This window comes from Lacerta agilis, chromosome 15, assembly GCF_009819535.1.
Source record: "Lacerta agilis isolate rLacAgi1 chromosome 15, rLacAgi1.pri, whole genome shotgun sequence".
Lineage (NCBI taxonomy): Eukaryota > Metazoa > Chordata > Lepidosauria > Squamata > Lacertidae > Lacerta > Lacerta agilis.
Window position 1 is genome coordinate 910,941 of NC_046326.1, and position 15,056 is coordinate 925,996.

Genomic DNA, 15,056 nt, shown 5'->3' on the forward strand with positions numbered 1-15,056 from the left:
CCAGTCAGTTGCAGCTGTTCCTGGATTGTGGCCACTGTCGCATGCTGACAGCTTCTAGGAGCCGCAGGTGAGAGCAGGGTGGGGACCAATGGTAAGACAAACTGCCCCAGAAGGAGCATGGCGTGTCTCTCACTGGAGGTACTACCCCTCCCCTAACACCCCATACACCCACTGAAATGAATGAACCTAAGTAATTTCCATTAACTTCAGTGGGTCTACTCTTATTAGGACTAGCTATTCAGCTCTACAACTGGAAAAAATAACCCAAAGCAGCTTATAGTACTCAGTAATAATGTAAGGCCATCCCTTCTCCCAGACTTGCAGTCTAAAAGACACAAAACAAAAGGAAAAGTGGATTGACGAATACGAGGCATAAAGCAAGCTCAGGCACTGATTATTAGATCCAGGGTTCTTTTGCTGTTCTTTCTGGGAGAGAGTGACAAAGCAAACTCCCTGCAGCTGCTTCCTCTCTGGCTGACAGATGTTGCCTGCTTGAAGAAGAAGAGTTTGGATTTGATATCCCGCTTTATCACTACCCGAAGGAGTCTCAAAGCAGCTAACATTCTCCTTTCCCTTCCTCCCCCACAACAAACACTCTGTGAGATGAGTGGGGCTGAGAGACTTCAGAGAAGTGTGACTAGCCCAAGGTCACCCAGCAGCTGCATGTGGAGGAGCGGGGAAGCGAACCCAGTTCACCAGATTACGAGTCTACTGCTCTTAACCACTACACCACACTGGTCTCAGGTGCCCTTAAAAAGGATAACCTTTAATAAAAAAGGAGATTTTGTTCATAGATCACCTTCATCATGTTTAGTTCTAAACAAAGTCAATGCTTATCTGCAGGAAGTGCTAGGAATCTACTAGGGTTGCTGAATTCCATGTGGCCCATGCTGGATTCTGTCCCGTAAGAGACTGGGATCCTAGAGAAGCAAACTCATGAAGGCGCTTGGGTTTGGGATCCCCTTTTGCCTAGAGTTTGTCTGTTTTTAGAAGCCAGGGTGGCAGAAGCGGCTGCTTGCAAAAAGGGGCTGGCATGCCCTTCTCTGCCTGCTTCAGCTTGCACATCCATTTCTCTTCTGCATTATTTGGGGAGCACATCTGGCTGCCACGGGAAGTGAGGACAGACAACACCTGGCACCTTTAGAAGTCAAGTAAAGCTGCTTTTTCTCTCCACTTTTCTCTTTCTCCTTGACCCCTGTAGTTATAGGGTGGTGTTTTTAGTTGCTGCTGAATGAGTGCCTAGTGAGCTGATTCTTTCTTTGCACCAATCCAGCTATTGAAGACAAGCCAGCTATGATGGCCTCCTCTCTGTACCTGGAGATCATCATTTACTGCACAGGGGGCTTCCTCATCTCCTGCATGATTGTGACCGTCATCATCTACAAAATGAAGAGCACCACAAAGAAGTCGGACTTCAACAGCCAGCTGGCTGTGCATAAGCTGGCCAAGAGCATCCCCTTGCGCAGACAGGTAACAGAAAGTAGATGGGGGGTTTGATTGTCTCCTACCCCCCTTCCCGCAAGAGCCTTGCCTCCATGCTGAGCAAAGCTCGCTATGTCTAACTCAGGGGTTGACAACCTGTGGCCCTCCAGGTGTGGCTTGATTCCAGCTCACATCAGCACCAGCAAACATGGCCATTTGTCTGTAGCCCAGCAACATCTGGAGAGCACCAGGTTGGCTATTCCTGATGTGGATGAACTCCCTAGGGCAGTGTTGGGGAACACGACTACAACTCCCATCATCCCAGATCCATTGGCCATGCTGCTTGGGAGTCTAATGAGAATTAGAGTCCAGCCACATTGGAAGGGGGCTGTAGAGTCCCTGCCATTGCCCTCGGGGGAAACAGAGAAGCAGGTGATGCCTGTGACACAACTGCTTGCCTAGTGGGGTCAGCATAGATCAGAGCTGGGCAAGCTGTGGCTTAAGGCACTCCAGATGAGGTCAAAGGAGGCCTGCAGAACTTGTGCCCCACCAAGAGGAATGCTCTGTTGCTACAGCCCACCAGGGCCCAGATTTAAATCTCTGTTTTGCTGTCCATTAGAAACTGCAACATTAAAATGGTTGTCAAGCAGTAGACTGGTAGGCTGTGTTAAGTTTGGTGGGTTACAAATGTGCAAGCCGACAGCAGAGAGTTCCACTATCTGTTCTGGCTCCCAGGAGGCTCAACTGCAGTTCCTGGGGGCCAGAAAAACAAGAACAATGTGCTAATGACATACCCTGGCCTCTTCCCAAGACCTTCTCCCAGCCACAATGTGGGAGCCAGGTCAGCAGGACCAAGGAGTGGAGGAGGAGGCTGCTGGAAAGAGAAACGTGGGAAAACCCGTTCTCCCTTGAGGCACCCAGAACTACCTGTGTGCTGGCCCCTTTCTGCAGCAGAACCTGCTGTGGTCTGAATTACGCAGGTTGAGGCATGAGATGTGGTATGTAGCCAACCCTGCATCTAAACAGCGTTAGAGCATCTGTTCTTCTGGTGACTTCCTCATTCTTTGTTTGCCTGTGTCTGGGCCAGAAGGCCCAGCCATGCTGGTTGTGAGAAAGAGAGGTCACAAGTGAGGCAAGTGCAGGAGAAAGAAGCAGTAGCCACCAAGATCTGCTTCTTTGAGGCAGGAGCAGAGAAAAGAAGGGATAGTCATAATTGTTACTATAGTAATTTACTCCACACTTTTAATAAACCACATGCAGCTATGCAATCCTGACTTCATCATGTAACAAAAGTAAAAGCAAACCTAGGTTCTGTGCCATGGAAAATGAAATCCTGTAGCCAGTATAATGTAATGCAAATTAAATAGATTTGCATATACCCCTCCCCCAGCCATTGAAACCATAATGCCTAGCAGCTTGGTTTGAAAAGTTAGCTGAAAAAATTCTGGATGCTGAATACAAAATTCAGCATTTCCACAGTGCAGATTACAAAATACAGGGAAGCCCTGATGACTGGGCTATCTGAATTTTGACATGGCCATAGGAGGATGACAGGGACTGGGTAGGGCTGGGAGGTACCAATATTCCTACACTATTCTGCCTTGGTCAGACTCCACCTGGAGTCCTGTGTCCAGTTCTGGACACCACAGTTTATGGAGCATATTGACAAGCTGGAAGGTGTGCAGACGACAACCAGGAGGCTCAAGGGTCTGGAAACCAAACCTGATGAGGAACAGTTGAGGGAGCTGAGTATGTTTAGCTGGGAAAAGAGGACACTGAGAGGTGACAGGATAGCCATCTTCATATCTCTAAAGGGCTGTCACATGGAGGATGGAGAAAGCTTATTTTCTCCTGCTCCATAGGCTAGGACCCGAACCAACAAGTTACAAGAAAGGAGATTCCAACTAAACACCAGGAAGAACTCTCTGACAGTAAGAGCAGTTTGACAGTGGAACAGACTCCCTCCTTGGAGGTTTTTAAGCAGAGGCTGGATGGCCTTCAGTCATATATATTGAGATTCCAGCATTGCAGATGGTTGGACTAGATGGCCTTTGGGGTCCCTTCCAACCCTATATTCTATGATTCTATGGTACTTTTGCAATCCCTGAGTGAGCAAAGTTTGTTTACAGCAGCAAGGACCCCGTTCCCAGGAAATATAAATATAGTCTCCTTGGAGGTGAGCAACTCTTCTCCCTACCAGAGCTGAAATCATGGGGTCTTTTGCCGAAGGTAACTTCCACTCTTCCCACTGCAGGTATCAGCTGATTCAAGTTCTTCCATGAACTCTGGTGTGATGCTTGTGCGCCCCTCACGGCTTTCCTCCAGTGGGATCCCAATGCTGGCAGGTGTCTCTGAATACGAGCTGCCAGAAGACCCCCGTTGGGAGCTTCCCAGAGACAGGTAACAAACTCTACTCTTTCTCAATTGGTGAGGAAGAAGTTATTGTGTTTGTTGGTTTGGGGTCCATTCTATTTTTTCATTGTATCAGTTGGAAAACACCAGTGCTCATGACTTGGTGTTTTGGTCCTCTAGGGAGAGGTGAGCAGGAAACCCATTTCTCCTGCAGAGATTTCTGCAAATTTCCAGAAATTTCAGAAGCAGAGCAAGAAAAGCTCTAGTGATGTTGTATTTCAAAACAAGGCAGAAAATTGCAGATACTATGAAAGTGGTAGCATCTTTCACCATCTTTGGAGACAGAATATTATTCCACAGAAAGTGTAGCAGATTCCCATTTATCTATTGATAACAAAGTACTTTGGAGCCAGGATCGGGGGGGGGGTTTCCTCCCTCCTACGCTACTCACCCACAATTGCTGTGTACAAACATTCCAAGCAGGGGTGGGAAGCCTCCCCGGCCCTCAAGTCTCTCCAGGCTATGCTACTTCAGCCACAACCTGCCTCCCCAGACCCTCACCAGCCCTACTTCATACCCCCATTGGTGCTTTTTCCTGGCTCAAATGTGCCTTTGAACTCTGGCCATGCCTCTTGGTTCCTGGATGGAGGATAGAGAGGGTTGTGCGAATGTGTGTCGAAACTAGCCTGCTCTACAGGGGTAACATGCACATTTTTTGCTTTGCCCACTTTTCCTCTGACCCTGAGAAGATTGCTCAGATGGGAAGGTGGTCCTCAGTCGGAAAAAGGTTTCCCATCCCTGATTTAAAGGGACAGGAGGCCAAATAATGTATCTCTAAAGTCTCATCTGGTTTGGCCCTTCTTTTGATGTGATATAGATGGAAGGGCAACCAGCAAGATCAGAATCACTTTACAACTGGTTCGAATGAGCAGGTGTGTCTCACCAAGGATATGATTAACCTCCTGTTTTGGCTGCTGCCTGCCTAGGACTGTAAAAACAAACAGGCTGACTTTATCATGTTTAAAAAAAACACTACACACATAAAAAAAAATTATATCAGAGAAAACACTGGGCTGAAACCTGTTTTTAGAGGGGAGCATTCAGGCATGTATCCCTTCCCTGTAGCCTAAAGTGGTATAGTCCTGCAAAAGTTTTCCACTTGACTCTGCTGATTTGTATTAACAAGCTCTTTTAACAATTGCTTGACTTGTGCTTAAGGAAGGTGGAATTACTAAGTTATTCTTCCCCCATTTTAAGTGGAGCCAGTACCTGAACTGTTCAATTCTTAACTTTCATTGTAATCCAGGGATGGGGAACATGTGACCTGACAGACATTGGACTCCCAAGTCCAACAACTCCAGCCAGCATGGCCAGCAGTCAGGGATGATGAAGCCACAAGTCCCCCATCCCATCTTACAACCACAGGTTTTCCAGAAAACTGGGAAACTGCAATATCTTGCCACTCTTCAACATTTTCATTATCAGAATGCAAAAGACCACTTACAGCTGTGTCTGATGGGTAAAATTCCATCCCAACCACAAATGATTACGTCGGTCCAGATTGTCAAATCCAGAAGGAAATTTCTGTTGGGTGTTGAGCCAAGGGCAAGTGAGGACTTGGAGCTGCGCATTTGAGCTGAAGAGTGGCAACCTCCCTGCCATAACCGCCTTTCTGTTCCTCTGCTCTAGGCTGGTTCTGGGCAAACCTTTGGGGGAAGGCTGCTTTGGGCAGGTGGTGCTTGCTGAGGCCATCGGGCTAGATAAAGACAAGCCAAACCGAGTGACTAAAGTGGCAGTGAAGATGCTAAAATGTAAGTAACAGCCTTCCTGTAGCTTCTCTTCAGGCTGCTCCATGTTTCCTCCCAAAAGACCTGCATGTGTCCTTTGTTCCCAGGGCCTCTTGAAGAACAACAGCTGACTTCCTGCCATTGAGGGGCTTACGTCTGCATTTTTAACTTTTGGAAATATTTTCATCTGTGGGCTAGTTCACATTTGTTGTGTTCATCTGTTGATGATTGCAACATCAGGTGATTGCGTGTCCCAAAATGGGCTTCATAGCTTGTCCCAAAAAGGGCAGTGAATGATCCCATCCCTTCCTTAAGAGCAGGGGTGGGGGGAAACTTAGACCCAGGGGCCAAATGGAGTCCTCCAGCGCACACCTCTCAGCTGCCCCACTTTGCCGCCTCCTCCTTAATTGCTTTTGTTTGCCTGGAATGTGTCCAGACAAACCACAAGGAGCAAACTCTGACTTGAGCTCATGACTTGTCTGGAGCAAGGCAGGCTATAAGCCTAGGTCCAGACCACATGCTAAGCCAAACCATAACTTAGCTCACAGCAGGAGTACCTGCATGCTTCTGCCAAGCCATGGTTTTGCTTTTGTTACATATGAACAGGATAATGGCAAGACTCTCTAGTTCAATTGAAAGAAAATGCATTCACATAGGCAATCCTGTGTCCAAATAGGTATCCAAATAAGACTGATGATTAAGTTCTACGCCTATATTAATTAAACAATTAAATCAAGAGGGATTGAATATTTTTACCATTAAGGCCAGCTTACGATGTTTATTTGTTCCCTTCAGAATAAGTAAATAAAAAGTTGTTTTTTAAAAAATGAGAGAGAGAAAAGAAAGAAAATGCATAAAAACATTTCTGTATATAGCAACATCACCAACTGAGACATCATGGCTCTGCTTGCCACCACTCCAGGGTTTTTAAAAATATATTTCTTTATATGAGCCTGCTGGCCAAGAGGTTTATTTGTCTATCCAAATTATGATATCATAGAAGAGAAATGTGTTCAGAAGCTTCCACAAGCCATGTTTCCATTCCTCAACTCTGGTTGGCAGCTACATTTTAGAATTACTTATTTGGTGCTATCTTGATATCCTGCTCTGGTGTGGGGCTCCCAGTATGCTCCCATCCAAGGGAGCAGCTGCTTAGCTTCAGGAGTGCTGTAGCCTGAGATGCTCTCCACTTGGCCTGTGGATCCAGCACTTGCTTTTCCTTCAGGGCCACCCATCTTGAGAAAGGCACGGAGAGGAGCAGTAGAACCATACAGTTGGGAGGGACTTCAGAGCTGGTCTTATACTCAGACCCCCTATCAGTATAGAAAACCCACTGCAGCGTCCCTGATAGGCCTCCATCCAACCTCTACTTAAAAACTGCTAAGATCTTCCAAGACAGCCTTCTCCAAATAGCTCATACCATCAGAACATTCTTCCTAAGGTTTTGTATAAATCCTGTTTTCCTGTCATTTGAACTCGTTGGTTCATGTCCTACCCATTAGAGTGACTGAAAACAAATTTTCTCCCCATCTTCTTCTCCCCTTCAAATATCTGAGAATGGATATCAAATCACCTTCACCACCTCTAAGCTAAACATACCCAAACCCTTCCGCTTTGCTTTCCTGGCCCCGGTCCAGTTTGCTGATACCTTTATTACACAGCCACTTTTCTCCCCTTTGTCTCTATCAAAGGGCCAGGCACTAATTTTTTCGGGGGGGGGGGGGTGATTTTTGCCCAGGAGCCTTAGCTGCTGATTCCCTTTTTGAGCCACTCTTAATCTTGACCTGCCAGCACCAATGTCTTTTTCTTCCTCAGCCGACGCCACGGAAAAAGATCTGTCTGACTTGATCTCTGAGATGGAGATGATGAAGATGATTGGCAAGCACAAGAACATCATCAATCTCCTGGGAGCTTGTACTCAGGATGGTGAGGGCTGAGCACTTCTTTGGAGGGAAGAAGTTGTGGGTCCGTGGCAGAGCAGAGGGCGGCAGAATGTCCCCAGTTCAAAATAGCTGAAAGTGTTTCTGTTTAGGCAAGCCTATCCATAAGTTAAATGTGTTTAATCTCTTTTTAGCTTCTGTTGATTTTTATCATCTCTTGAATGTTTCTAAATACCTGTTCTTAACTGTTTTTATTGAGAATTTAAATTTTTTTTTTTTTGTAAGAGGTTTTCTTACAAAAAGGTACATACATTTTGTTAAGATGAATAAAACCCTTGACATCTCCACTGAAAGGATGCTCATGCAGCAGGTGATGGGGAAACCCTTTTCTGCCTGTGACCCTTGGGAGATGCTGCCAGTCAGAGTAGACAGTGCTGAGCTTAAATGGGCCAGTGGTTAGACCTGGTGTAAGAAAGCTTTCTATATTCCTTCCTGCTTGAGAATAGGTGTGAGGTCGTTCCAAAGGCAATTAGGAAGAGGAATATTTGTGGGCTGGGTATTGAATTCTGTAAAGTGCTTGTCCTTTAATTTCTTCTTATTGTTATTCATTCAATTTATATACTGCCCTTTATCAAAAGATCCCAGCGCAGTTTACAACAGTAAGAACACATTTTACGGATCATCAGTAATAGAAACATAATAAAAAGCATAATAATGAAATAATAATTATCCCCCCCCCCTCCAGCTTTAACAGGCCATAGATTATTTAATGGTTAAAGGCCTGGGTAAGGAGGACTGTTTTTGCCTGGTGCCTAAAGACATGCAATGATAGCGCCAGGCGAGCTTCTCTGGGGAAGAGCATTCCACAGTTGAGCCACGACAGCTCTATGGAAGGAGGTACATAGAGAAGGGCATCAGATGGCAAGCTCAGGATCCGGGCCGGTTTGTTGGGGAGAGGCAGTCCTTAAGGTCTTGAGGTGTGTAAGGATTTATAGGTCAACACCAGCACCTTGAATTGGGCCCAGAAACTAATTGGCAGCCAGTGCAGTTGGGCCAGGATCAGTGTAATTTGCTCAAACCATCTTGTTCTGGTGAACGATCTGGCCATTGCATTTTGCACCAGCTGAAGTTCCCAAACCATCTTCAGAGGCAGCCCCACGTATAATAACTCACTGCAGTAATGCAGGACAGAGGTTACCAGAGCATGTCTTGCAACTCAAATGTACAAATCCTCTCTCTTTCTGCCACTGGTCACAACAGAAAAGAGCCATGTTGAGTGGGAGATTGCATGAGGACAGGCTCTGCTGTGCTCTCTGAACCCAAGGCCTGTCTCCTCTTCTCCAGGGCCGCTCTATGTGATAGTGGAGTATGCATCCAAAGGGAACCTGAGGGAATACCTGCAGGCTCGGCGCCCCCCAGGCATGGAATATTGCTACAACCCCACCCTCATCCCAGAGGAGCAGCTCTCTTTCAAAGACCTGGTGTCCTGCGCGTACCAAGTGGCCAGAGGCATGGAATACCTGGCGTCCAAGAAGGTCAGCAATCGCAGCAGGAATTGTGGGGCGTGCAGTTCATACAGGAGGACGGGGACTGAGGAGGCCGCTGTGCCAGGGAATTTTTAAATTGTCTGCTGCAGAAAAAGGCAGAAGGGTTAGGCTGACATTTGGACACTGCCTTTTGGGATGCAGAAGCCCTTTGCTCTTTGTTCGATTGGATCTGTAACTTTGTTGTTGTTGTTATAATGGGGGGGCAGGTGCTGTGTGGGCTTCAGAATTCCACAGAAGTTCAGACAAAAATGTGTCATGGGGTATGGAGGCAAAGAAGTCAGCTTTTAAAAAGTGAGATTCTTTCTCTTGCAACAATGGGGTAGGTCTTCATGAGCAGTCCCTCGCATGGGAGGAGACACGCAGATTTGCTTGGACATCATATATGCAGGCTGCAAGTTAGCTTGGTGAAAAATAATTTTGCCCTCTTTTGCTGTTATGTCCCCTGTTTTGTTTTATGCTGAAAAGGCCCCTGCATTCCTCTGAGGGAGGTGTCAAGGCCTCCCAGGGCTGCTGCTTCTTTCTTGAAGGTCCTAACAATCTGTGTCTCATCGCCAGTGCATTCACCGCGATCTGGCTGCCAGGAATGTGTTGGTGACAGAAGACAGTGTGATGAAGATTGCTGATTTTGGCCTGGCTCGAGACATTCATCACATAGACTACTACAAAAAGACAACCAACGTGAGTAGCGTATTCACGGATTCTGGCCACCACGTCTCACGGCCAACCTGTATTCTGCACAAGGTTGCCCTCCCCTAGGAAGAACAGGGTCACCGCCTGTGAGGCTGTTAGATCCCACACTGTCATGGAAGGCTGTGGTGCCTCGGAGGCTACAAGTGCCTTGTTTCAGCTGCAGCTGGTTTGCCAGCGATGGAGGTGACTTGGTTGCTAGTCACTTCCAGATTGGATGGGTATGATGCGCTCTACGTGGGGCTGTCTGTGGCGATGGATTGGAAACATCCATTGGTCCATAGTGTAGCACCCAGACTACTAGCTGGGGTTCTCTTTAGATCCCATAAAACCTCCATTCATTTCTGGGCCCAATTCGGGGTGCTCTCCCCACAGAGGTGCATCTGACACCTTCATTGTACAACTTTTGGTGACTGCTGACGACACACCTCTGAACCGTGGCTTTTGACTCTAGAGATGCATATTTTTAGGATCCACCTTATTTCTGTGATAGTAAGTTGTTTTAAACAGTTTTTAATGTTGTGTTTCTCCTTCATGGATCACTGCCTTGTTCTGGCGAAAGGGCTTGAATAACTCAGAGAAGCTATGAGCTATGCCGTGCAGGGCCACCCAAGATGGACAGGTCATAGTGGAGAGTTTTGACTAAACGCGATCCACCTGGAGCAGGAACTGGCAAGCCACTCCAGTATCCCTGCCAAGAAAACTCCATGGACAAAGACAACAGGCATATAAAAGTTATAATGCTGGAAGATGAGCCCCTCAGGTCAGAAGGTGTCCAACATGCTACTGAGGAAGAGCGGAGGACAAGTACAAGTAGATTCAGAGCTGATGAAGCGGCTGGGCCAAAGCCGAAAGGTCGCTCAGTTGCGGATATGCCTGGAAGCGAAAGGAAAGTCCAATGCTGTAAAGAAAAATATTGTATAGGAACCTGGAATATAAGAACCATGAACCTTTGTAAACTGGATGTGGTCAAAAATGAGATGGCAAGAATAAATATTGACATGCTGGGAATCAGTGAACTAAAATGGACAGGAATGGGCGAATTCAGTTCAGATGACCATATCTACTACTGTGGGCAAGAATCCCATAAAAGAAATGGAGGGCCTTCATAGTCAACAAAAGAGTGGTGAAAGCTGTACTGGGATGCAATCTCAAAAATGATAGAATGAGCTCAATACAAATCCAAGGCAGACCTTTTAACATCACAGTAATCCACGTTTATGCACCAACTACTGGTGCTGAAGAAACTGAAATTGACCAATTCTATGAAGACTTACAACACCTTCCAGAAATGACACCAAAGAAGGATGTTCTTCTCATTATAGGGGATTGGAATGCTAAAGTAGGGAGTCAAGAGATAAAAGGAACAACTGGCAAGTTTGGCCTTGGAGTTAAAAACGAAGCAGGGCAAAGGCTAATAGAGTTCTGTCAAGAGAACAAGCTGGTCATCACAAACACTCTTTTCCAACAACACAAGAGACAACACATGGACATCACCAGATGGGCAGCATCAAAATCAGGTTGATTACATTCTCTGCAGCCAAAGATGGAGAAGCTCTATACAGTCAGCAAAAACAAGACCTGGAGCTGACTGTGGCTCAGACCATCAGCTTCTTATAGCAAAATTCCAGCTTAAACTGAAGAAAGTAGAAAAAACCACTGGGCCAGTAAGACACAATCTAAATCAGATCCCTTATGAATACACAGTGGAAGTGAGGAACAGGTTTAAGGATTGAGATTTGGTGGACAGAGTACCTGAAGAACTATGGATGGAGGCTCGTAATATTATACAGGAGGCAGCAACGAAAACCATCCAAATGAAAAGGAAATGCAAGAAAGCAAAGTGGCTGTCCAACGAGGTCTTACAAATAGCAGAGGAGAGAAGGCAAGCAAAATGCGAGGGAGATAGTGAAAGACACAGGAAACTGAATGCAGATTTCCAAAAAATAGCAAGGAGAGACAAGAGGGCCTTCTTAAACGAGCAATGCAAAGAAATAGAGGAAAACAATAGAATGGGAAAAACCAGAGATCTGTTCAAGAAAATTGGAGATATGAAAGGAACATTTCGTCCAAAGATTGCCATAATAATGGACAAAAGTGGGAAGGACCTAACAGAAGCAGAAGACATCAAGAAGAGATGGCAAGAATACACAGAGGAATTATACCAGAAAGATATGGAGGTCTCGTAACCCCAGGTAGTGTGTTTGCTGACCTTGAGCCAGACATCCTGGAGAGTGAAGTCAAATGGGCCTTAGAAAGACTGCTAATAACAAGGCCAGTGGAAGTGATGATATTCCAGTTGAACTATTTAAAATTTTAAAAGATGGTGCTTTTAAGGTGCTACACTCAATATGCCAGCAAGTTTGGAAAACTCAGCAGTGGCCAGAGGATTGGAGAAGATCAGTCTACATCCCAATCCCAAAGAAGGGCAGTGCCAAAGAATGCTCCAACTACCGCACAATTGCACTCATTTCACATGCTAGCAAGGTTATGCTTAAAATTCTACAAGGCAGGCTTAAGCAGTATGTGGATTGAGAACTTACAGAAGTGCAAGCTGGATTTCGAAGGGGCAGAGGAACCAGAGACCAAATTGCAAACATGCGCTGGATTATGGAGAAAGCTAGAGAGTTCCAGAAAAACATCTACTTCTGCTTTATTGACTACGCAGAAGCATTTGACTGTGTTGACCACAGCAAACTATGGCAAGTTCTTAAAGAAATGGGAGAGCCAGTGTGGTGTAGTGGTTAAGAGCAATCTGGGGAACCGGGTTCGCATCTCCGCTCCTCCACATGCAGCTGCTGGGTGACCTTGGGCTAGTCACACTTCTTTGAAGTCTCTCAGCCCCACTCACCTCACAGAGTGTTTGTTGTGGGGGAGGAAGGGAAAGGAGAATGTTAGCCGCTTTGAGACTCGTTCGGGTAGTGATAAAGCGGGATATCAAATCCAAACTCTTCTTCTTCATCATCATCAACATCTGTCTCCTGAGAAATCTCTATGTGGGACAAGAAGCTACAGTTAGAACTGGATATGGAACAACTGATTGGTTCAAAATTGGGAAAGGAGTACGACAAGATTGCCGGAAAAAATATCAACAACCTCAGATATGCTGATGATACTACCTTGATGGGAGAAAGTGAGGAGGGATTAAAGAACCTCTTAATGAGGGTGAAAGAGGAGAGTGCAAAATATGGTCTGAAGCTCAACATCAAAAAAACTAAGATCATGGCCACTGTCCCATCACCTCCTGGCAAATAGAAGGGGAAGAAATGGAGGCAGTGAGAGATTTCACTTTCTTGGGTTCCATGATCACTGCAGATGGTGACAGCAGCCACGAAATTAGAAGATGCCTGCTTCTTGTGAGGAAAGCAATGTCAAACCTAGACAGCATCTTAAAAAGCAGAGACATCATCTTGCTGACAAAGGTCTGTATAGTTAAAGCTATGGTTTTCCCAGTAGTAATGTACGGAAGTGAGAGCTGGACCATCAAGAAGGCTGATCACCAAAGAATTGATGCTTTATGGTGCTGGAGGAGACTCTTGAGAGTCCCATGGACTGCAAGAATATCAAACCGATCCATCACTGGAAGGATAGATCCTGAAGCTGAGGCTCCAAGACTTTGGCCACCTCATGAGAAGAGAAGATTCCCTGGAAAAGACCCTGATGTTGGGAAAGATGGAGGGCACCATGCAGGCAACCCCAGCTTGAGATCACACATTGAAATTTAAGACCAAATTTAAAAATGCACCTTGGAAAAGAGATACTTTGTGCCAGGAAGCAGAGGCTTTAATTCAATCTTAAGGGTTTTCTCCTGCATACTTGGCTGGCCTTAAACCATATTAAGATGGATTGAAAGATGTATTCATGGAACCTGATGTAAAGGGCTGCCCCATAGTATTATATGTTTAAACTGATTAATGATTATGGAAGGATTTTTAAACATTATTCTTGTTTATAAAACCCACTTTAAAAATCCAACAACAACCTTGAGTATCCAGTTAGGAGAGCACTATTGCTGCTTGTGTATAGTCACTTTTCAACATTGCATAGTTGATTTTGATATTGTGGGGTGCTTGCCGTATTTGTTGCAATGTTCTATATATATGGAAAACAAGATTTAAACACCAGCTTTTGCTAGAAGTAGAAATGTCAAAACTACACTGGGTGATTCCAGCTCACACCCTTATTTAAAGCTGTGCACATGTTTGATTTTGTTTTTCAGAAATGATTATTTTTTTCAATATATATATATGTGTTTTGCTACGGTGCAACATCATGAGAAATAAACTCAACAAGCACATACTTCAAGGGAAAACTGAAAGGTCTTTCCAGAACTCCAGACACTTTTGTGCTGGGGGAAGTTTCCTTCCTAACCTAAAAAGTGACAGTCAATCAGATCCCCCAAGTATAATCAGTGGACTCTAATAATAGGATAGTGGGACAGTCCTGCAGCACAGGGCAAACCCTGAAGTGCTCTGCTAAATTCTTCTTCTACTTCCTTCTTTTTTGGCGATCCCTCGTAGCCGAGGAAGATGGTCTTCCATGAACACGGTCTTAACAGTGAGTCCGTAAGTGACTGGAGGCCAATTCTGGATCCACACGTCCTTCCACAGTGGGGACATTGGTTTCCGGGCGGGAGTTGATCACGGTGAGGGTTTGCCAAGCGTGCCTTCCTCTGAGCATGTTTCTCCCTTTTGTCCTGAGTTAGAGCGTCTTCAAATCCCATGACACCTTTGGTAAAGGCTGTTCTCCAGTTGCAGCGCTCGCAGGCCAGTGTTTCTCAGTTGTCCATGTTTATACTACATTTTTTTAGATTTGCCTTGAGAGAATCTTTGAACTTCTTTTGTTGACCACCAGCATTGTGCTTCCATTTTTAAATTCAGAATAGAGTAGTTGCATTGGAAGACGATAATCAGGCATCCACACAACATGACCAGTCCAACAAAGTTGAACTGCTAAATTCATAGCAACACAACACCTCCATATTGTGTGGCCCTTCCTTTATTATTATTTGCGTTATTCACACACACAGACCCGGCCTTTCTCTCCTTCCCACAGCTTTGGGCTGATGCGGCTGTCTTTCCTATTTCCTAGGGTCGCTTGCCAGTCAAGTGGATGGCCCCTGAGGCTTTATTTGACAGGATCTACACACACCAGAGTGACGTGTGAGTATCTCTTGGCTACTTTAGATACGAACTTAACCTGAGCCAGTCCATGGATCCATCCAGATTATCCTGTCTGGCATAACTGGTTGCAGAGCTCAGGCAAAGAACCATGCAATCTTTTCTCAGACTGGAGATGCCAGGAATTGGAAGAAGGACCTCCTGCCTGGAAGGCAAGGGCTCTGCCCCAACCCTGAAGCCTCTGCTCCTGCTAGCCATCTG

The 15,056-nt window shown here is 45.6% G+C and overlaps 1 protein-coding gene across 4 annotated transcripts in view; it reads left to right on the forward strand.

Moving 5' to 3' along the window:
* FGFR1 (fibroblast growth factor receptor 1) overlaps window positions 1–15,056 on the forward strand; it is a 76,049-nt gene that overhangs the window by 50,397 nt on the left and 10,596 nt on the right. For 2 of the 4 annotated variants that reach the window (XM_033171885.1, XM_033171886.1), the window contains exons 8-14: window positions 1,274–1,476; window positions 3,677–3,822; window positions 5,464–5,585; window positions 7,377–7,487; window positions 8,786–8,976; window positions 9,544–9,666; window positions 14,767–14,837. In XM_033171885.1, coding sequence (XP_033027776.1) covers window positions 1,274–1,476; window positions 3,677–3,822; window positions 5,464–5,585; window positions 7,377–7,487; window positions 8,786–8,976; window positions 9,544–9,666; window positions 14,767–14,837 — 967 coding nt within the window. The remainder of the gene's footprint in view (window positions 1–1,273; window positions 1,477–3,676; window positions 3,823–5,463; window positions 5,586–7,376; window positions 7,488–8,785; window positions 8,977–9,543; window positions 9,667–14,766; window positions 14,838–15,056) is intronic. The other 2 variants (XM_033171887.1, XM_033171888.1) reach the window with 1 other exon arrangement.